The sequence below is a fragment of the Pelmatolapia mariae genome, linkage group LG23, assembly GCF_036321145.2.
Source record: "Pelmatolapia mariae isolate MD_Pm_ZW linkage group LG23, Pm_UMD_F_2, whole genome shotgun sequence".
NCBI classification, from domain to species: Eukaryota; Metazoa; Chordata; class Actinopteri; order Cichliformes; family Cichlidae; genus Pelmatolapia; species Pelmatolapia mariae.
Window position 1 is genome coordinate 17367428 of NC_086246.1, and position 24615 is coordinate 17392042.

The 24615-nt window shown below is 40.2% G+C and overlaps 1 protein-coding gene across 4 annotated transcripts in view; it reads left to right on the forward strand.

The window, feature by feature from the left end:
* Positions 1–879: 879 nt before the first annotated feature.
* mcf2la (mcf.2 cell line derived transforming sequence-like a) overlaps positions 880–24615 on the forward strand; it is a 52583-nt gene continuing 28847 nt past the window's right edge. For 3 of the 4 annotated variants that reach the window (XM_063465729.1, XM_063465723.1, XM_063465727.1), the window contains exon 1: positions 15144–15381. In XM_063465729.1, coding sequence (XP_063321799.1) covers positions 15309–15381 — 73 coding nt within the window. In that variant the 5' untranslated portion in view covers positions 15144–15308. Of the gene's footprint in view, positions 962–15143; positions 15382–24615 lie in introns of those variants that run through there. The other variant, XM_063465724.1, reaches the window with a different exon arrangement.

Here is a 24615-nt window from a genome sequence, read left to right on the forward strand (position 1 = left end):
GATTGTTCTACCAGAAGTCATCAGAGCTGTGTGTGTGTGTCTGTGTGCATGTGTGTGTGTGTGTGCGTGTGTGTGGAGAAGAGAGGAGAGGAGTCTGTGTTGCTATAATATAGATCGCACCTGCCAGAAAACAGCCTGAAATTCTGACATTGACACTGTTTGATCTCACTTGATATCATAACTGAAACTAACCACTTCAGCTGAAGCAATATTTGCTTATAAAGTGCTGACTTGTGCTTTTAACTTGAATCGGTCAGCAGATCCTGACATGGATCACTGGATGTGTTGGTTTAAGGAAGACAGTTGATAGGCTGGGCTTCCCACACAATCGTGCGATCAGTTTTAGACAATAACAACAGCATGCCGTGCCGAAAAGCCCCGAAATCAAGTCTGTCATAAATAAACAGGGCGACCTAAGTTGAACACAAAATGCAAAAATAAACTGCTCACTGTACAGCACAGCTTAATGACAAGATAAAATTAGCAGTGGTAATATCATTAACACCGCTGAAGGCAGAAGTGTGTGTTTGCTACACAGAGGGATGGATGGTTTAAAATTGTGTTACGCAATTTCAAAACTGCCTTGTGGCCTGGGTGTCTCTTCCTTCCTCCCCCTCCCTCTCTGCTGACCAAATTAAATGGATAGTGCATCAGCCGGTTTCTGTTCTGTTCTCACCATTTCTCCTTCGTTGTTTCACCTAAACTGCTGCCGAAGTATGCTCACGGTTTATTATTGTTGCTGTTTTCCTTTTTAAAAATAATTTTTATTTAAGCTGCAGATCTACTTGTTGCTCTTTTCTTTTTGGTAACGTTCAGCATCTGTGCCCCTTTTTAGGAGCAGTCACGTACATGTGAGGAGGACAGTCTGCTGAGGTTTTGGTGTCCAGGATAAGGATGGGGCAGGGGGCGTCTGTTCCAGAAGACGTAGAGCAAGCCGTGGAGGTGCTGTCGACGATCAGCGGTAAGGAGAGCCTCGCGTTATTGGACGCTCCGTCGCACCGCATTACTGCTTATCACGTCTCACGTCATCTCATCTGTAGTTCTCTTGAAAGCAAAACGTACAAGAAAAAAGACCCATTAACACATCTTTATAGTCTTCTCCAGGTATCTAAGTTAGCTTTTTCAGTCCTTTACATATGATATTTTGTAGAAAAGTCAATCTGTGCTTATTTATATTGTTCACAAATATGCACATAGTGCTCGAAGCCAGTTGCTTGAGAGGTTAGTCACAGCATTTATGAATTCTAAACAGCAGGTGTTGGAGTTAGTCAGCTGGGGCCAGTTTCACAAAAGCAATTTGCCAGCATCTGCAATTGATGCCAGTGTCCTGTCTCACAAATCATTGTCATTCGCAAATTACAGATACCGAGTTCACATGTTCACACAGTTGAGCATTTCATGGGAGCAGTCAAATTGCTAATTATTTATTAATACAAATCGCAGCTTATGTGTGAAGCAAATCTCGTGGTTTATTAAAAAAATAAATGATTTAGGAGCTTCTAGAAAAAGTAGGAGAACTACAATTCTGCCCAGATATACTATATTTAATGAGTTTACACCCAATCACAGAGCAGACATTTTGGCAGGATTTGCAGCAGATGAGAGAAATACTAGAATCTATTGACATAATTTGCTCATATGATATTTTAAGACAAGATAACTGCGAAGAAGACTTTATTTAGTATGCCTAATGCAAGATTTTGTTTTGGTAAAAGGAGCTCTGTTTTTGAATACTTGTGCTCACGATTCACAGTGCAAAGTGATATTCATTTATCATATACACTGGGTGTTGGTGCAGTGCCTCAGTTCATCTATAGACAAATGAGGTGTGAATGACAAAAACAAAACAAAAAGAACAACAAAAAATACTATTAGGCTACAAGAATTTGCCACAAAGGAGACATCAGTTTCCGTGCCACCATAGTGTGTTAATGTAGTTAATTGCTCCTCTTATAAAGATTGTCTAGCTTTGCTACTGGTTATTAACCCTGTAATGCCAAATGTATCATCTTTGATACATAGTTTGTTTAGACTTCTACATCAGCAGTGTGATGAGATTTATTCATTGCTTTTTTTAGTCCTAACTGACCTACATGTTTATGTTATATGTTTTAATTTATTTTAAGATAAACTGTGAGCACAAATTGCACAGAAATTCTGGATGTAGCACAAATGATACAAATTCAAACTCATAGATGCAGTTAGATTTTATTTGTGATCAGACTATTCAGTAAACACTCTGGTTTCACAAGAAAAATAAATAAATCATATATTTTTGGCAAATATTTCACAGTTCAGGCTTTACAGGGTTAGGTCCTCTGAGTTTACCCAGTTGGACTAAACTACCTGAGCTAGATACACCAATTTATTTTAGTTTACACAATTGTAATATGAGTTGAATATGCAAATTTGAAATAATTACTTCACTAGCTTTTTAAATTTTATATTTATTTTAATTTTAATTTTTTTTTTTACATTTATTTAAATTATTTTTTTCAATTTAAATTGTCATCTTCAAATGACTTCAGCTATCAACTTGGTAATGGTCTTTAATACAAGCACTGTACCTCGTGCTAGACATAATGTTGTCTAATGTGTTGAGCCTGCAGCCTTTCTTTGCGTATTTAACTCTGCTTTTGCTTCAGCTTAAAAACTGTGCTCCTCTTATTTGGAAACGTAACGGTTACACAATAAAGGCATGAAAGGTTGTAACATTGCTAAATATTACACCAAGTAATTGTCCCAAAGTTTCCAGGAGCAGTCGGACAATGGGCTTTACCAGGAATAAGGCGGGATAATTCAGTTTGTTGTCAGTGTGATTACGTCTGCAGACGGTTTCAGTTGGAGGGAATAGGTTTTTGATCTTTTGGATTGCTACTTGATTCATTAATAAATCTAATTGTGCAGAATGCCACATAATGAAAAGTGCATGACCACCTTTTGCTTGCGCCCTTTGTACTTTTTAAATTGGGAAATGCTTTTGCGATTGTGTGATGATGATTTAAGTGAAATAAAGCTAATGTGATACTCTAAAGGTGGTGGAGATCTTTGCAGTTGGCACCAGTGTAATTTTAGTTTCCTTCCCTATTGTCACAGTCTGGCTGAGGCAGACTGTATGTGTTTGCAAGAGAGGACTCAAACGCAGACCAAAAACTGAACGTGACGTGGATTTAACAAAAAACAAGCCGTTTATTGAGGCTAGGAAACAAGGTACAAACAAAGGGCATAGGTGAAACTAAACAATAACCTAAACTGGGTGAACTAAAACTAAACATGAAAAAACCTTAAACATGGTGAACTGACATGGATACCTGAAGTTGTGACATGGATGAGCAGACGACCTGACAAGGAATGACTGAAGACACACGGACTAAATACACACAGGAGGATAATGAGTGAAATGGAAACACATGGAGGAACAGCTGACACACATGAACATAACGACGTCACAAGGAGAGAGTAAAACTAAAAACACTGAACATAGGAACACAGGACCCCTTCAAAATAAAACAGGAAACATAATGAGACGCAGACATGACAACCTGAATTTGACAACGTAAGACACAGACATGAAACACATGAAGGGCAAGGGAAACTTAACAGGGGTTGGAAGACACAAGGGGAATCTAATAACAAATGAACTAGAAAAACTAATGAGCTTAATCATATACTATAAACATCAAAATAAACTAAAACTCAAAACACTGGGTCATAAGACCCAGGATCGTGACACCTATCACCGGTACCACAGTGCCACAGTCAGAAGCGCCCATTGTCTGAGCTGCATGCTTATTAGAGCTTTTTGACTCCTCACGATATATAAATGAATAATAATAATAAAAAAAAAGCAGTTGAGGAATTTGGTTAAGAAAATGAAACTATGCGAGAGTTAAGTCCTTGTGTTGGATAGAAGTGGTGAAAAACACTGGGGTATGCTCATAAACCACTTGCTGCTACTTGCACGTAAATGTGCAGTAAATAAATAGTTTGAGTTTACTTTCATCTCCAAACGGCAGGCCCAGAGTCAGTCTCAGCCTGTGATATATGACACCCGTGCATGTATTGCCGAGCCAGTTGCAATTAGCTGGAGAGGGATTTATGTCTTAGCCCACCCTCCGCCCCTCTTTTCCTGCGATAAACGCAGCCCAGACATGGAGTGAGATAAATAATCACACACTCTGCAGTCTAATCGAGGAGAGGAAGAGGAAGGCAGCTTAAAAGAGGCCTCACGAAAAAAAAAAAGAAAAAGAAAGAAAGCTCACAGAGATGGTACGAACTGCTCTCTAAAGGAAAGATGTCTCTTTTTGAGATGGTTCAGGAGAGCCAAGAGGTGTTCAATAAACTGCTCCACAGTCTGTCTGTATCCATCAGCGTGTTGACCCGACAAACACACCACAGTCTGAGCCATCAGCCGACCTGGAGGAGAGGTTAGTGTTAGAGTGTGTGTGCTGATTTAAAGTGTGTATTTGATTCTCCTTTTATTAATTAGAGTTTTCTCACTCTCACGCTAACTGGACGTGCTGTGTATGTATGATGTTCAGTGGTTCAGTCTCTGCTACTTAAATCAGTGTGACAGGATGATAGGACAGGATTTCCTACCGCTAACGGGGAGATTCCCTCTTCTGTTTTTCCCTCCTTCTTATTCAAGCATAATAAAAGAACCTGCCTGTTTAGTTTCCCGCTGAGGTTACAGTAAGTCCACAGTTGTCTGAGGGACTCGAAATTTGACCAAATGAGCTACAAAGGGAAACGAACATGACACGCTTTACAAATGATGCAGGGTGTAGCTCGGTCCATAACTTTTTCTGTGCTGTTTACAATAAGTCAGGGTTATTGGGAACCTGGTTTACATTAATTTAAATATCAATTTAACCCAGAAAAAAACAATTTTTGGTTTTGCTTTAGTTAGAGGCTAAAAGATAAATGACTTGACACCAGGTTTCTTCTTGTTAAAAGGGAGTTTTTCCTTCCCACTTGCTTACAAGGGGTCGACTGATTGTTGGGGTTTCTTTCTATTTTTGTAGGGTCTTTATAGTCTAAAGCTTATTGAGGTAACTGTAGCTATGATTTGGTGCTGTTTAAGCAAAATGTAATCAATGCTACATAAAATATATGAATATCTCAGTGGATAGCCCTAATTTAACATATGTAGTTGAAATTGTAAACTTGTTCTGCAGATATAATTCTTGATAAATTGCTAAAATCTCCTCTTTTTTTCTTGTGACCCTTGACACTGTGACTTTATCTCTGCTGGGTTTGCATTCAGCATTTGTTGTATATTTTCTCTATGCATTATACCAAAAAACTTTTTCTTTTTTAAAAAAACCATCACTATCTCAGTCAGATACACCCTCATCTGTCTGTCAGTAAAACAGTAAACCAAAGTGCTAATCACGTAGTTTACTTTTAACCCCGGCAGACCAGCTGCCACTTTAATGTGTGCTCTTGAACGCAACGCTCTTTGGTGTTTTGACCTTGGTAACTGATTAGCTGATAAGGCTGTGAGTCGCTAATCGACCTTAGGTCGTAACACACCGACGGTAGAAATGTGTGTAGTTTAAAAGGAGAAGCCAAAGTCAAGGGAACAGAGTAGAGCTGCTACATTCATCATGGCTACTAGTCTTTGCTGTGGCCGCCAAACAGTGGAAAGAAAACGGAATCATAAGTCCACACAGACAGGTGAGTGCTGCCTGAGTGGAAAAATTAGCTTCTTTAAAGTTTGGAGCATTTTCTTGGGTCATAACTTGGTTAAGAGGTCATTTCAGGGTCACAGTTAAGGAAAAAACAAATTAGAACCAGTAATGTTTCTCAGAGAATTAGTTTTGTTGTCTAGCAGATTAATTTAGAGGTTTATCTTTTAACCCCTTCACTCTTCATGTGTTATGAAGATGTGCGACTTGGAAATGCTGTGGATCCATTTCTGCTGTAGGGATACTGGGAGTTAGTCTCTGCCTCAGACTTTATAGTGCAGGCTAAAGTAGCATATTCTTTGATAATAATCCATGTGGTAAAATCCAAGCTGAACAATGCTGACGACATAAAAATGAGTGTTTGTGAAGTTGTGATAATGCAGTTTTTAACACAAATGATGCACTCGAGTGAATCAAGTCGCATCTGTGCTGAAGGAGCCAGGCTGACTAATCAAGCTCTGGCTGGACTGTGACGGCGACTTCTATTTAAATTTTGTTTAGCATTCATGACGTTGTGTTTTTTCTCTTAGTTTTTAGTCTCAGTTTTATCCCAAAGAGTGTGAATCTGTAGATTTATGTCATGTTGACTTTTTCTAACACTGAATGGTGAGAGCAAATTGTCAGAATAGTTTTTTATTCAGATATTCAATCATGAATGTTTCAACCTTGATTCTTTTGTTTTTCAGCCGTCCTGTTGTAAAGCCAAACTTTAGCTGTTGGATAGATGGCCCCTAAAATATTTTGGTATACAGAGGAGTACTTCTCGACTTAGTGACTGCAAAACAAGCCCATATCATAACCCACCACCGTGCTTGACAGCCGGTATGATGTCTTTGTGCTAAAATCTCGTTTGGTTTTCACCAACATGACGCTGTGCATTACGGTGAAACATTTCTACTTTCATCTCATCAGTCCAAAGGACATTGTTCCAGAAATCTTGTAGTTTGTTCAGATGTAACTTTGCAAACCTAAAACGTGCTGCCACATTTTAGAAAGAAGAGATTTTCTCCTGGAAATTCTTCCAAACAAGCCATACTTCAGTCTTATTTTATATTTTCTTATTTTTGCCGCCATGACCTTTAACATTTAAGATATTGACTGAGGCCTGTGGGGGGTGTGTGTGTTTGCAGTTTTTCTGAGCATTGCACGGTCTGGCCTTTGGGGTGAATTTGCCGGGACATCCACTCCTGGGAAGACTCACCCACTTTTTTCCAATTGTGATTAATCTTTCTAACTGCAGACTTCACATTCTTTGGAAATGGCGTTTTAACTCTATCCAGACTGATGGGCAGCAACAGTTGCTTCTTTAAGATTATTGCTGATGTCTTTCCTCCTTAGTGTTGTGTTAACACACACCTGAAAGCTTCAGACCAGCAGAAGTCGAAAGCTTGCTTTTAATCAGTGAATCAAGTGTATTTGTCGAGCAGCACTTGGCTAATACTTGCCCTCTATTCCTATGAAAGCAGTAAATGTGTACTGAAGTTTTCACACAGTGCTTCTGCATTTCAACACCTTGTAATATGTCATGCTGTTTTTCATCTGAGGTTGTATTTACCCAATTTTAAGCCCTGTTAAGGATCTGATTATTTTTATTATATCCACATAATTAAACCATAGAAATTAAAGAGGGTGCGCTTTCTTTTTACCATGACTGTTTGTACAGAGACTTTCTCAGTAGAAGGGAGGGGCCGAGGAAACGGGACTAGTGTAATCACTCAAGAAATGTTGACCGGTGTGCATATGAAAGAAATAGGGAGGGTCTAGAAATACAGTAGAGGATTAGGGAAGTGATATTCTGCTCCGTACCTGTGGAGATGAAGACGTTAAGTGAGGAAGAGGAGAATGGACAGAGAGTCAGGATGAAAGAATGCGCAGGAGAGAGGTTTGTCTGTATTTCGCTGGAGGAGATGGAGAGCTACTACAGATACAGCCGCTGCTGTCAACGGCTGCACAGTGAGTTTCGCAGAGGTGTTTCTGTAAGATTTAAGGTGTTCTGCTTCATGTCACTGAGCTAATGTAAGACAGGAACCTGGAGTTGTAATGTCACAGATGACAACTTTGAGCTACAATTGGATTTTGAAGTCTATTTTGGACATCAGAAATTCACTTACTGCAGCACACAGGTATAGGCCATTGCTTTTGCAGTGCAGGTAAATTGCAAGAAATGTAAAATAAGAAGCAACAGAAATGTGCCCCCTTTTTTTGCAAATGATGCATTTTCTCTTAAATGCTAAATCGTCTCTTATGGAATAAGTTCCTGCTATTTTTAATGCCTTACGTTAGCATTAAATAGCCTAACCAGCCATCAGGGTTTAGAATGGCTTTTGTAAAGGTTTCAAGGATTTCTTAAAATATTCACAAGAGCACGATGTTTAGTTTCTGCAGCGCTCTCAGGGTGCTCTGCAGAAAATCGGAACACATGACAAAATGAAACTAACCTTGCGCTCACAAAGTTAGTGGGTTCATTATAGGTTGACTTGGCTAAATCTTGGCTTCCCCCTCTTCACAATTTATTTTATAAAAATAATAATGATAGAAGATTTTCTCTGCAGTCTTGATGGTCAAGCTTATAATTCACCCATAACTGACGAGTTCATCTTTAGTCATTCGTCATACTTATAATCTGAAGATTGGTTTTATGGAAACTGTGAAGAAGGGGAATGAAAATGCACAAGAAAACATGGCAACACTGTCAAATGGCTCTTGAGACTCCTTGTTAGAGGAAGTACATGTGGCAGAAAGCATTACAGTATCTGCTAGATCCTTATTTACACAAGGTGGTTCAGTAAGTTGGCATCAGTACTCGAAAGTCTACGAGGTTGACAGAGAAAGGAGGGGTGTGTCTGTGTGTGTGTCTCCATCCAGCATGTATGCATGTGGGAAGCGTGCAGCTTTTGATATTTTTTTGTGTGTCTGTGTGTGTTTTAGATCTTTGCCTTTCAGTGATATTTCAAGTCTATTTTGGGCCATTTTGATATGTGTATTTTTAGTACAAGCTATTCTCGAAATACTGTATCACAAAGCTGGTGCTGTGTTTTGTTTTTTTCCTTCTTGATCCTGTTTTCCACCTTATTGTAGCTTTATCAAGTCATATTTCTATCCCCTGTCAAGATGGAGTCTTGGGGCCATTCGTCCAATGTCAGGATTGCTAAAGTTCTCTAAGATACAAAATCACAGCAGATATTCAAAGGTAGTAAGTGCTTGAAACACATTTGCCACAATAATCAGCTGTTTTCCTTATTACTTTATGTGGGAATTTCTTGAATCATTTCTTGTAATTTCTTGAATCCTCATGACAAAGATCAGTCTTCCCCATGAGTACCAAGCCTTCCTCTTTCATGGGTATTCTCATGATTGTGCAGCCCAGTTCCCATTCCCCCCCCCCCCCCCCCCCCCCCCCCCCCCCAATAACTGATAAACAACTGAGATCATCTGTCATCATTGGGTGCTGTTTTTGTTTCGATTCATACTCCTTCAAGTTCTCATTTGTAATAACATTTTTTATATTTTTCCAAAGTTTTTAAAGGGACTCCAGGTGGCATATTTCTGGACTACAAATAATCCAAAATTTAAAAAAATACAGTCTTTAAATATGATTGGCCAGAAGCTGATTTTGTAGTTTCAAAATCACAAATAAAATCTCATTTAACCGTTCAGCTCAGTTTAATCCAGTTTTATTTATATAGTATTAAATCACAGCAGTAGTCACTTCACTTTATATTGTAACATAAAGAACCCACAATAATAGAGACAGACCCCAACAACCAGACGACCTCTTATGAGCAAGCACTTGGCGACAGTGGGAAGGAAAAACTCCCTTTTAACAGGAAGAAACTTCCAGCAGAAGAGGGGAGGCCATCTGCCGCTACCGGTTGGGGGCAAGGGGAGAGAGACAGGTCAAAAGACACTGTAAAAGTGAGCCAGAGATTAATAATGACAGTGAAAAGAAGTGAGTAAAGAAGAAACACTCTGCATCATGGGAAGCCCCTAACAGCCTAGGCCTATTGCAGAGTAACTAAGGGAGGGTTCAGGTTCACCTGATCCAGCCCTAACCATAAGCTTTGTCAAGTTTTAAGCCTAATCTTAAAAGTAGAGAGGGTGTCTGTCTCTTGAAACTGGGAGCTGGTTCCACAGAAGAGGGGCCTGAAAGCTGAAGGCTTTGCCTCCCATTCTACTTTTAAATACTCTAGGAACAACAAGTAAGCCTGCAGTGCGAGAGCGAAGAGCACTAATAGGGTGATGTGATGCTATAAACTCTTTAAGATAAGATGGAGCCTGATAATTGAAGACCATGTATGTAAGGAGAAGGATTTTTAATTAGATTCTTGATTTAACAGGAAGCCAATGAAAATAATTTAATATGAGAGAAATGTAATCCCTGTCAGTGTATTGAACCAAACAGTCCAGTTGGAAAATGTAAAAACTTCCTGTTATGCGGCAATACTGAGTTATAATGTGAACGATGTGAGTCTTCAATTATCGAAGTCTTCAAAGCAATAAAAGATAGCAGCAGTTTAAATGAAGTCTGTTTGATCAGCTGTAATGTTTTATTGATGTCTGACTAAAATATTTTAAACTTGTTAGGTAGAGAACATAGTTGGCTTGCTTCACTCAGTCACTGGTTGTGATGCTGCTCTGCGGACAGCTCAGAGATTATGATAAACAATGCATCTGGAGCTCTGAAACAGTGGGATGATACCATGTTTATGTCCTCTGTGATAGGCTGACTGATATATCAGTTGGGTGCCATAAAATACAGTCATATGAATAATTAATTGATTAAATGAACCTGGCAGCAATATGACACATCACGTTTGAAATAAATGATCTAATATATATAAACCATGTAATGAGATAAGATAAGCCCCTCTTGACTGAAAGATTGGACATCCAGGTGTTGCAGCAACTGGCCCACTTAGGCAGTGATTTCTGCAGCATAAAAGAATTCAAGGGTGATGCTGCACTTAACAGAAAAAAGTAGCTTTAGCTTGCTGATGTTATTACTTTGTTCATAAACAAAGAAAAAAATTGTGATGACTTTTAGGGGAATTTTAAATCTGAGTAACATTTTCTATGGAGCTGGTTTCAGATTGCTTTATCTAGAACTGCTCAAGTGATACTGAAGTTTGCTTGGAAACGTGATGGTATGGCCTGCACTGCCATAGAAAGAATAGCTTCAAAGATAGGGGCTGAACTGTAACACAGATTCCCAATTATGGGGTGTACTCAGGGCCAGGTAACTACATAAATTAGATGAATGGCTTTGAAAATATTAGAGCTTGAAAATGGAGGGAAAAGTGTATTTTCATTGTGATATTCAAAAAAATGGCATCCTCTAACAACTTCAGTTTGACTTTTCTAGAAAGATTTAGTGTCTGAGACAGCTCAAATTTGCACCGGTGTTCATTTAACATGGAATGACACTGTAGTGAATTAGTTTTGCCTTAAATATTTAGATCACGTCAGCCTTTATCAATGATATGCGCAGCTGTTTTTAACAAAGTTCCTTAAATCTCTTGAGATGTCGCTGATGAATACTGATCATCACAGAACTCACAGGTCAAACTAAGGGCTTGATATGCGTGCATTTGTTTCCTTTAGAGAAATGCACGCATAGCATGGTGATAATTTTTGCTTTGTGCAGGGATAAGTGCGACATCTATCACCATCTACAGATAAAATTGACATGTTCCTTTTGGCCTTCAGCCTTTAACCGAGCCACACGGCCTGCTTTCTGTCAAGTTTCGGTTGATGTTGAGTAAATATTGTCCACCATATGGAGAAGAGGTGACAGAAAACAGCGATGTGGAAAGTGAAGGAAGGAAGAGGAGTCCAGTGGACATGTGAATGTCTTTGTTTTTCAAACTGAATTTGTTAGTTTTGTTTTCTGTGCTTTAACACTGCGGACATTTATAATTCGGAGATGGCTTCTTAAATAAACAGCCCAGTATTTATCAAACTATAGAGATGTTCGCACCTTTTTATTTCCTTACTCTGCCTCCGCTGCTTTTTTGGGCCTATGAGTCATTTCACAATTGCCGTCTTCCTGTTTATGCTGTAGCCGGCCTATAGTGTTTGATCTCGAAGCGGAAGGATTCAATACTGTTCTCTTTGTAGGCACGGATGCTGGGGAGGAAAGTCTCAAAAAAATAATCAAGCTGTAAGTTATTCTAGCTGTAGTCTGCACTGCTTCCCTAATGCACACACATACAGGTACAACTAGTCTTCCTCTACAACCATATGCACACACTGATGTCTGCTCTGCATCCCATGTGAACAGATGCACATTTCCACAATTCAAAGTCGACCCATTTTCTGCTTTATGGCCGCCATATTTTGCAGGCTGTTTTTCTTTCTAAGCTGTAACTTCAAAGAGGAAGTCCTGGAAATAACCTGATTTAAATTTGATTTGGCTGCTGCTTCTTTTTGATGACATGACATTTTCAAAAAGAGAAGCATGTGATAAAGTTCATCATGTGCTGATTTCAGAAGCTGGGAGTGTTTAGTCGGGCGATTGAGGTTATCAGCGGTTTTGGCAAGTTAATAAATTACATTACCAGGATCAAATACACAAAGACCAGCATTTTAAATAAAATGAGCTTATTAGACGTCTAATATAATAATATTTTATTTATATCGATATTGATTAATAGATTAATAGAGCTGTGCATAGAAACACACCTTCTAGCACAGAACAGATGTGATACATATATGCAGTACTCACAGCTTTCCTGTAATTTCTTTAAGCAGTCTTCAGGAATAGTTCTGCAGGCTTCTTGAAGGACATTCAAAGCTCTTCTGTGGATGTTTCTGCCTTTTGTTCTGTTCTCTGTCAATATGATCTCACACGGCTTCAATAATGTTGAGGTCTGGACTCTGGGGAGGCCAATTCATGACTGATAGTGTTTCACTGTGTGTTTTTCTATCCAAGTTTGCTTTTACTGCATTGGCACTGAGTTTAGGATCACTGTCATGCTAGAAGATGTATCCCCAAACCATGACACAGCCTCCATCGTGTTTTCAAATGGTTGCAGGCACCCACTGTTGTACCTCTCTGCTAACGACCTCCATGCATATTGTTAAAGATGTGAACCAGAAATGTATCATTTAGATTCAGAGCTCCATAAGACCTGTTGTCACTGATTAGCTTTTGTGCTTGAATGATTCATTAGTGTCATAAGTGTGTGTGTGTGTGTGTGTGTGTGTGTGTGTGTGTGTGTGTGTGTGTGTGTGTGTGTGTGTGTGTGTGTAAAAACAGAGTGAGTGTTTGAGGTGTTACAGGAGCCACCATTCACATATCAGAGTGAAAAAAACTGAAATGAAAAGTAATCAATATACATTAAGGAAATCAGCTCACAATGATGGTGATAACTTTGCTGCGGACTTCATGTAAATTGTAAATGTTAGGGGGTGGAGGTGTAAACTGATGATGAGTGGGTGAAACTGCATGCATGATAAAGTGGTAGAGACAGGAAGTAAGCTATTAAAAATCCTCTGCCTTTTCCTGTGCAACAGCCAACGTGCTCTATCTTCTAAATCTGACATGATGTAAATGTACACGTACGCCCACAGGGCTCCATCCTGACACAGCTTCCTTCATGTATGCCAGCTCTTGAAGGACCTTCGGCCATTATTACACGAACATGTTTTAAAAAAGGCTCCAGCCTTTCATTTATTGATAATCTCATCTCAGACGAGACTGAGATTCATGTTTAATTTAATATTATTGTCAACCTTACACAACCATCATTTATGTCTATTTTTTGGAACTTTCACCACTCTCTCTATGATTTCTACCTGCTGAAATATTTTAATATTCAGCCTAAAAACTTGTATGATTATATGTCTGGCCTGGTGTAGTGGCGTCCCCATTCCATTCATATGACGTTATGACACTTTTTATGTAACATGAAAATTTTTTACTGGTATAATCACCAACACTCTGATGTGGCACAGCCCTAGTGTGGACTTTAGCCTTTGTAACTTTGCCACCTTTTACATGCACAGAAGACTTTATAATAGTCTAAAGCAGGAATGTTGAACTCATTCAGAAGTTTAACTGCATATTTAAAATACCTGACATACCCTAATGTGAGAAATATAATTACAGTTTCAGCAGAAGGTCTCAGTCTTTCTATGTGATGGCAACAGCATGAATACATAAGTTAGAAAAATGAAAGAAAACTTTCTCCTGTCATTAGAAAACTGTACTCTTAATTCACAAAAGTTGTCCTTCTGTATATTTTAATTTCAGGCCAATTACAAAAAGAACAACTTTTCTGCCATTTAATCTGTTACTTAATTACTTTAGTGTGGTATGAACGACTATTGTGGAGGTCTTTACCAGTAGGAAAAGCTCTAAAAAATGCAAAATCTATGCCCTCCTTCACATTTTCCAAAGCTAACCAGGGTCAGACTGGAGTCTTTGCCGGGCCGATTTTGGACCCCGAGCCTTATGTTTGACAGCCTTGCTCTAAAGGAAATGAGATAAATGTACAGTCACTTTCTGGCAGAGCAGCACGTATTTCACTTTGAAAGAAGATACTGTTTTAAGGCAACTTAGGAGCATGTTTGTGTTCAGTAAATGAGTGTTTTTATCACAAATTTGAATTGATTACATTTTTTTCTCAGATTTTTTTTTTATATAGAAATAAAGAGTAACGTAGCAGTAGTAGTAAAATAAGCCCTTAAAGGGCTGCTAAAGCATGTTGAAACCCACTAAATCGGACGACCTTTCTGAAAACTGTACATGCTTGCCGTCGTCTGGTTGTGCTGTTGTGTTTGCCTCAGCAAGGCTGCCTTTACGTGAATTAAACTCCTCAGAGTCGAAATTTTCAGTTTGTGTGTGAGAGTGAAGCAGGGGGTCCCCCTGCTGACCCCAGTGGCATTATGTGTGTCTTTTGTGCCTGTACGATGGTGCGAGAGAAGCGGAAGAAAACAGAGGCTTCCATTTCAAAGCGAGTTTGTTTTATTTGCTTACATTTGAGTACATACTCTGCTCTTGTTTTAAAGGAACCGGGTGCCAAAATCTCAAATTACATTTAAGCTAATTTATGTCTGCTTGGTTACACGAAGAGGCAGAATCAGGAAGACATCCAGAAGGGGGGGGGGGTAAACAGACTCCTAAAAGCTGATTAGCATTGGCCAAGAGATCCTTTGTTTACAGTGAATTTAGATCATATTACATACTGCCTGATATTCAAGACAAATATTACTGAAGGCAAATTGTACATTTAGTACAATTAAAAAGTGAAAGTATAGTAATTTAATAATGATAATAATAATAATGATAATAATAATAATAATAATAGACTTCCATGTTCTCTCATGTTCTCTTCCATGTTCTCAGCCAGGGGGCGGGCTGAATGCTCCAGAAGCTCCGCCCCCTGGCTGGCACAGACAGAGAGGGTGTGTGTGTGTGTGTGTGTGAGTGTGTGTGGGGGCTGTGCTGAGCAGTGACAGCTCAGTCAGCGGCTGGAGCAGAATGGACTGCCGTAACTTCCACCGAGATGTTCTCTGACAGAATATGCGGCCGTGCGTGAGCGTGTTTTAACTCTGTGTGAGTGTGTGTTAGAGGCGGGGAGGTGGACACACACACATGCACTGCCTAAAAAAACAATGGCATTGAACAGAGTGTCTCAACTCTGCCACGAAATCACCAGGCTATGGCTGCAGCTGAAGATGATGACAGGTAGAGTGTGTCTGTATAAATGTGTGTGATTGTCTGGTTTTGGGCAAAGATAAGATTGTGGGAATTCTGCAGGTGTGTTTCTCTGTATGTTTCTCTTTGTATGCATTTAGTTCTTGCTCTGTTGACTCAGTGCAGTTGTTACCTGTGCACTTTGGTATCAGAGGTAAACCTGGTGAGAAAGGAGAGCCATCTGTCCACTTAAGATCTTAGACAACAAAAAACAGACTAATGAGGGTAATAACTGACTGAGTTAGCCAATCAGATTTGATCATCATCTAGTGAAGACTGTAGCAGCACTGAAACTGAGCCGAAGCACGTGCAAGATTGCTGAAAATATGTCTAGAGTAACCTGGTGTAGTAGTGTAGTAGATCCTATCCTCTGCACACAGAGGATTTCAACATGTTGCTGCTATGGTAAATGGCAACACATTGTCTTAAAAAATGTTGCTTTTTTTTTTTCCCTGAAAAGGTCATATTGATAAAACTAATGCAGAGATCAGCAGGGAAGTGAACTTTCAGAAAATAAAGAATATTGTAATAAAGGCTGTTGTTGTGGTAGAATAGCTAAACAAACCTTTTTGACACATAAACCCTTCAAAGTTAAGGCTGTGCGAGAGATCACTCATGTCATGAGCAGCTCTACTGGTGAGGGTAACCCAATTTATGAATGAAGGAGATGAGTGAGCATGGTCTGACATTGATTTTTGTCTCACTGCACAAAGATGCTCTTCCTGCTAAAGGCACTATCGTCCATCAGACGGTTACATAATCAAATCTGAAGTGGACAGTGCATTTTGTCCCGAGGTCCTGTTTGTGCGTTGAAGTGAGGTGTGTGTGTGTTTATACAAGGTCTGTTTACCCGCAGTTACAGTACTCAGTGGGGCACGCTGACAGCATGTTAATCACTTTCGTCCCATTAACTAACACAGTGCGTTTCCTCTTGTCAGTTGGAAGCAGCGTTGGGACAAAACGCTTTTGAGACTTTGAATGTCAACATCTCCTCCCCCTTGTTTCCACCCTCTGTGCGTGATTGCGCGCACGTCATTTGACTCCATCTCATCTATTTGGCCTTTTTTTTTTTTTTTTGTTTGCTCTGTTGTGGAATAATGAAAAACTAAAAAAAAGCCGCAGAGTTTATATGAATCCATAGAGATTTTGGTCGAGCCTTTCATGGCCCCTCAGGTGTGTGTGCAAAGTAGTGTTTGTTTTGTGAGCCTGTTTCGTGTTGCTGTGCAGAGAGTGAGTGTGTTTGATCTGCTGGCAGATGGGCTGAAGTTATCTTACGAGCTTAGCCCGTTCATGCACGGGCAAACACATCACTGAGGTATCAACCTTTCCTTTCGTACTTTTGCCAAGTCGAGATTAGAAATCGGCAAGTCGTGACTGTGTCCCCATAAGGCCACTGATATACGTGTGTATGTCAGTGCCTTATGATCTCAGAAACAGGAAGCATTAACATCGAGTTAAAATCCAGTGTTTGCGCTGGATTTAGCAGCAGTAGCTGCTTTTTTTAAAAGTTGATTTGTTTGATCCTAGAGTGGCCCACACACACACACACACACACACACACACACACACACACACACACACACTAAGCAAAACATATTTAATACAGTCAAAAAACTAAATTAATCTTTCATGATCTCAATGAGCAGGAGTTTGGGTTAATAATAAAATGCAACATATTAAGTGCATTGAATACAAGTGACACATTTGTCAGGCTAATACAGTTTCAGTCAGCCTTAGGGACCTCTTGCTGTTTAATATTGCTTAGAAGATGCACCCCGAAATCCCAAAAAGTGTGTGTGTGGTCTCATTTTAATGTGACTTTTTGGTGAATTGACAGGCTTCTGTGTGTCTTTGAATGCAGCTTTCTATCTAAGCTTGCAAGCATTAGCTCATAACTTAGCACTCATTTCCATATCATTCAAATATGATCGCTTCTGACTCCACTAAAATGCCATGGTGATGGCCCGAATGCCAGACTTCAGCCTTCAACCGTAAAATGGGAGTCCATTAACAAACTGTTGATGTTCTTGTGGCTATGACCATCTGTTATATACAGTCTATGACTTTTTGGTAAATATTTCCCATTCATGTCAAAAAAAACTGCAGCTTTGCGTTTGTTATAGTTATGTTACAAGTGCTAGAAGGTACAGGTAGATAGTGCATTTTAATGCGATAACAAAAAAAAAAAAAAAAAGGAACACAACACTGACACAAAGGCTCAGTCTGGATCCTGGACTTCTCGTGCTGTTTTGGTAGAGCCATTACTGCCTGGCAAATGGCCATCTCTTTTACATACTACACTGCAGAGCTTGTAGCCTCTTCTGACACTGCTGAAAAATACATTCTGTGTCATACATGTAGTGCAAACTCACTGTCCTGGGTCAGGAAGAAGCAGAAATAAATTTCTGCCTTTTCAGCAGGCTCTACTAAGCTTTAAAAAGCATTCTAACTTCCTCTGAAGTATCACTGACCTTTTAATCGTGACCCACTCGGCTTCAGATCAGATTTCTTTGCTAGCCAATATCACGGCACTGGATTACTCTTCAAAGTTGACTTTCCTCTGCGAATATCAGAGTTGAAGGGCTTTTGTCAAAAGTGGAGCATTAGACACCTATAATCACATGTAAATTATACTACAGCATTCTGCAGAGTCATACAACCTTGACTATATGGAGAAACTAGACCAGAGAGGGAAAAAATATCTGGAATCTGTGATGACTTAATGATGCTAAATCCATCTTAAAGTGAATCTGGCCCAGTGTTAGTGACTTTTAAGACTATTCTAAGAAATAATGCTTACTTCCATGGCATGATGTCACTATATTTAAAAAAAAAAAGGAAAAAAAAGAAAGAAAAAGGAAAAAGTGGTGTTAGCTTTTCTCTGCAACTGGAGGGTCCTTTTCAGGCAAGTAAAAACACAGGGCTGTTGGATTCCTTCCTTACTGGCTGCCTCCTTCTTTTTCTCTCCTAGTATGTAATTTCCCCCCCCCCCCCTTTTTTTTTCTTCCTCCCCACTGTCTTTCACTTCTCATGTTCTTTGTTCTCTGTAGTGTAATGACTGGTAGCTATGGCCAGAGGCAACTAAAAAAGGGCTGCTGTTATATCTGCTGGTTTTGCACTCAGCTTGTGCTATTACTGTATGTTTTCTTTTTTCCTCTCTAGTGGTGGAGAGAGGGGGAGAGGAAGGGAGGAGGACCTGGATTTTAAACCCACAAAATTGCGAGTACATGTTTTGTAGTTTAGTGAGGTGCACCACAGATTTACCGACGGCTCCCAGCCCGTTTGGGAGTTTCTAGATTCTGAAATTCCCACAACGGAGCTCAAGTCTGTAGCCAAGATCAGGTAATGTTTGTCACCTGGTGGGGTTCAGGAGGGTCACATCAATTACTAAACCACCTAGATGGCTCAATTATTCACAAATTACCTTATGGAATGGCGGGTCTGCTTCATGCTGATGCGCTCAGACACTCGAGTCATTTCCCACTGTTGCACTTGCTGCAAAAATAAAGGAAAGACATGGTCTGGTTGTTTTAACAGCGTGTGGGAGCGTAAATAGACTGAAATTACCTATTAACTAATAGGTGAATTCCTTTTCTTGTACTTGAAGGTGGTGCATAAACCCATTTGAAGCCTCAGCATTTTATTTTTTTGGAGCCAGATGTGACCATATGTGGATGAGAAGGTGGTGTGCTTATGTTAGCAGCTGGAACTAGAAAACTTCCATGCTTGATTGGAAAGGAGCATCAGTGGGCCACATGGGTGCAGTTCAGTCACACACATGCTAATTAGTGCTAAGTTAACAGACTGATAAAAATAAGTTTCACTTGTCAAAGCTGATGTACATGCCCTCGATGCACCGTGCAAAAGTTGACGCTTTGCACGGTGCTTGGAGCTTCCTATTTTGGTTGCTTGCACTGAACAGCAGAAGCACATTTGCTGAATAAAGAACGATTCTGCACAAACTTGTCTTGACGTCAGCAGGCAATAAAGGGCTGCATTCACTTGTGTAACACAAATCAATATTATTATTGTTTCTTTAAAAAGCTTAATGCTGCCTGAAAGGGTACGTGTGTGTATTCATTTGCAGATTTTTGCGAGTGGCTTGAACGTACTTTGCTTCGGCGCAGAGTGGGAACCATGCCTGAGAGGGATTGTGTGTCCGTGTGTGTGTTGTGATGGCAGTGCAGACTGTAGACAGAGGGACAGTAGTGTGTTGTTTTGCTGAGATGATGATGCCACCATCTATTCAGTAGATTGGGGCTCACTGCCAGTGACCGAGTAAAGCCCAAAGCCATTGTTCTGGATTTCTAACAGCAGTGGACTGGACTCAGAGGACATCGCTTTCGTCTTCTTGGCCTTTTTAAGTTGAAGATTTAATCTTAAGAGGATTTCGCCAAGAAAAAGCTTGTAAAATGTACATTTGGTGATTTAAGGTGGCTGCAAGCGATTGGTTTGGAGAGTAGGTAAAAATATAAAAATCCAAGAAAAATCCAGAAATTGATATATTATTTTTTCACCACCAGTGAAACTATTTTTTCTTTACACTTCTAAATATAAATAACTTGTACACAAATCCAGTCGTGATAACCCTTTACAGCCAAATGAAACAGTTGCAAACCTGAAACATGATATATCGGACCACCTGTGTCTGTAGGGTCTACTTGGCAGGGCGGGGAGGTCCTGGAAAACACACTTGGATAGGCATGTTGTTCAGCATTGGGAAATGTAAATAATAAGTAATAATTCACCTGGACTCTATTCAGTGAAACCTAGGCGCTCCAGCTGACTGAACACTTACAGCTGTAGCTTCAGACATCAAATAAGAACATGTTTTTTGACCTGCTAATCTTTCTTGAGCCCCGGTAGTTGAAGCTTTGGGTGTGGGGATGGGCACCAAATTCACATGCATTCCAGATCACTGTTGGCCCTGTGACCCAGTTGTTTGGCACGGTGTGTGCATGCCAGCCCTTATCCTGTGTTGGTGTGTGTGTGTGTGTTGGTGTGTGTGTGTGTGTGTGTGTGTGTGTGTGTGTGTGTGTGTGGTAGAAGCACCACAGCAGTGACAGATGGAGCGTTGGTAGACCCGGACTATAATGCCAGATAATAAAGCTTGGATTCCCTCACATGCGCACACACACACACAGCTGCAGAATGGTTGTGTTGCTTCTCAGCATGTAACTCACACAAATGTGCACACAACTGGCCATCTCTTTGAGCTGGTATTTAACACCAATGCAACAACTTTTAGCCCTGCATGCCACGCCCTCACCGGATTCCCCTACCTAGTGCCTTCGAGTCTACATTCCAAGTCGGTCCTTTTCCATTTGGTGCATACCATAGCAGCAGATGCAGAGCTTAAGGTCTCAGTGACGCGCCTGAGTGCTGGTGGACATGTGTCTCAGTGAAATTCATCCTGTCTGCTTCAGGTTTTCCATCAATTTGATCCTTTTACAATCTAAATGATTAATTTTGTGTTAAGAATCTAAATCAAGTATCACTGGTCCATGGTTGAGTTCTTTCTTTTGTTGCAACCATAAACATGTAATCTAAAATGTACTAAAAGTTACAAACTGCATACTAGAAGAGGGTTAAAATGGGGTTAACAACATCTATAGATTGCAGCATCAACAAGCAATCATTTGCCAGTTTATCTGTAATGATGAAGGCAGCACAGAATTGGCGCAGGCTGAGATTTGAGCCCTAACAAAACACAGGCACAACATTAGGGGGAACAGTCTAAGGAGCTTGGAAAGAAAAGCGTCTGGACTTCTTTGAGTTGCTTGAAGACGTTTCACCTCTCATCCGAGAAGCTTCTTCAGTTCTAAGGGTCAAATGGTGGAGAGTCCCAGATTTAAACCCAGTGGGAGTTTCCCCCCAAAGAGGGACAAAGGACCCCCTGATGATCCTCTACCTAATCACATGAGCCAAGGTGTGAAAGCGGGTGTGGGTCACAATCAGCCAGGGTTTCGGGTGAGCTCATTGTGAAACCTGGCCCCACCCTATCATGTGATTTCCTGAGGTCAGATTAGGGGGAACAAAAGGTTTAAATGTTGCATTTTAAGCGGGACCTATGGCCATCAGTGGACCGTAATAATACTTCTCCATTTGCTTATGTCTTGTTGTGTCTATCTAAGGTTCTCTCTGTATGTTGTGCACCTCTGTGTCCAACCACATCCTGGCTGTTTTTGTTTGCGCGGTCCTCAGTGAGGGTCATGTCTATGCACTTGTGTGTATAGTCACGTGTGTTTGACTGCACACCAGTCAGCTATCTGGCTTCCTGCGGCTTTGAGCTTTGACCAGCCATCGATGCTGGCAGCCGTCAACAAGCAGAGAACAGCTGGCTGCCGTCTTTGAACCGACAATGTGTGTTTAGTGATGAAAACCTGTAGGAGCATGACTGCAGAACAAAGGAACAGGACGTGTGTGTCCATCTGGGTGATGGTAATACAATGTATTGGCGACAACAGTCTGGCTTTTATAGGACTTAATTGGGCTGCTGCCTTTCATTCTCCTCAGAGTTGGGGTGACATGTTATTAATCCTGAGAATCATTTCTCATATGACAGACAAATAAACCTTTATCTTAATATGACATTGCGAACTTCCCCACACAGTAAATACAGTAAGCATAAAAGGAAGCTAAAGTTTAAACTCATGTGACAGTCTTCTTACTCGCATGTACTCTCTTCCTTTTTTAAAATATACTCCAATATATTTAGACTTTAAACTGCTACCAACTGTGTCTGCTTTTTTTGCTTTTGATTTTTTCGGTGGACCTATCAACTGGCACATCTGCAATAACCGCAATAACTCTATAGCAACAGCAACATTAATTCTTATAACAACAACAGTTTTACAGTTTTCATTGTGAGGTAAATGCTCTACAATAATACAGAGAACTCCAACAATCATCACCTACGGGCATGCATCTAGTGACTGGGCGAAGAAACCAAAACCCCTTTTGGTTGGGGCTCAATAACCTCAGTTTTATCTGAATTTAGGAGCAGGAGTTCAGGGGTCATGTAGGTCTTTATGTCTTTAAGGCAGTCTTGCAGTTTAACTAATCGTTGCGTGTCATCTGGCTTCATTGAAAGATAAAACTGGTGTCATCTGCATAGCATTGAAAATGCATGATGCCTTGTAATAATATTGCCTACATGTATAATGTAGATAGAACTGGTCCCAGGACAGAAACCTGTGGAACTGACAGAGCTGCCATCAAGGAGAACAAAACTATATGAACAAATGTAAAAGAAAGTTAATAGCTGTGATTTGAAAACATAAGCTGCGGCATGTGCAGCAGGTCAGTGCTGAAGCCGCAACTTTGCAGAATGTTTGACGTTTGAATAATATTCACGTCAGTGTTCTCCTCCCAACACTGGACTGTTTACAACCTTTCAGATCACGAGACTCCACATCATCTGTAGTGTGACGGTGATGCTGAGAGAACATGCTCAACATCGCATAATGTTGGATGCTGTGTATTTTATGGTTTTAAACTGTGGCGCTCCTCCTGACCCTCTGCCACAGAGAGATCACATCCACGGTATCGGCTAGCACCAGGCCAACACATTAAATATGTAGGCATGTGTAAAGAAACCCTGTCCTCCATTTCATCTTATTGAGACGAGAGCACCTCTACAGTTTTTTTTTTTTTTCCCAACTGCTTCCCTTTCCCTCTTTTCACCCCTTTAAATCCAGGTCTTTTCCTCCCTCATATATGCAACCAAGAATACAGCTGGAGACATTTAGGAGTGTGAAATGATTCGATTTAGTAGACGGCAACTGCAGCTGCATATTAATCCTGAAATGATGCGTTCGTGCAGCACATATGTCTTCATCTGAGTTGTACTTAACATTAATTTAAAAGTTACTTTAACTGCTGAATAGAGCCCTTTAGAAATACAATACACTTGATAAAAGTTAATAATGGTGTAATATTTTCCTAATGCATAAGATTGCGGGGATACATATTATTTGTCCTTCAGATAAGCCCCTGAGAAAAGGATGAATGAATTTGGGAAGGGGTGTCAGAGTCCTGGGGGGAAGGGTACAAGGATGCGAGGTGGGGGGGGGGACATTCTTTCGAGGCCCCCCATAATCACTATTTGTGTTTGGCTGCCTTGTCCCACTTCCAGTGTGTGCGTGTTGTTTGGTGGGTAAAAGGGTTTCGCTCGCAGCCTCGCCACTATAGTTTAATTTCATTCATTCCACTGAGGACAAAGCGGGCCGTTTGAGAGTTTCAGCAGCAGTGAAAAGCTGCCCGACGCCTGAATGTCTGATATATCTTCACCATTCACCCATATAGTTCACAAACCATGAGCACTGTACAGGTTATTTCAGCTAAATGAAATTGTTCTCTACAAATTTTCTTACATTTTCATAAAAATATGAGGTTCAATTGGGGGAGAAAAAAATGTCTTACAAAGTAGATTTTTGCATGCAGCAGGAAACTATTTCAAGCATTTAAAAAGGCATCTTCTTAGTTGGACGATCACTTACTGATGCTTTCACAGCTACTTTACTGACTTGTATTTAACACTAACAGCTGCAAGTACTCATCCTAAGGCATGGCTAATGTAGGAAATGACCGACTAAAGGAGCTTTAACTCCATCTGGTTGAAATGGCAAATCCATCCATGAACTGGACACACTGTGACATGAAGTATTGCAAATCGCATGATCGCATCGCTTGAGATTTAGTCTGAGAGTTGGTTTTATTTTGAAATGTCTTTAGGTGTAAGCTAATAGTTTGTACAGAAGCTGGCTTGCTGTAAGGTCAAAGATGCGGACACTTGCACGTTTAAAGTATATTCAGAGTCAGAGGGCGCTGCACATGTCTTGCTGTTAGTCAGAGCTTGGGCCTTAGCCAGAGCTTACTGCCTGACACATTGAACTGACAGCTGGCCCAGTGATCCCACAACACTCAAACACACACTCTGACATATGACAACACACTTGCTCACACACAGTCTGCCTCCTATACTGTATATCATATACAAATAAAACATTTCCTTTTGGATACCCACCTCATTATCTCCTTTTTCCTTCCAGAAAACAAATTGTTCTTCATTCAGCACTCATTGCTTTGCTCAAAGGCACCATGAACTCAGATTTTAAAGCACGCCCCCTCCCTCTTTGTCTCTGCTGTAGTAGAAGCTAATTATATACAGTTGCTGTTTTTTTGTGTTAAATTACAGAGTGGTTGATTTTTGCTGGAAGCTCT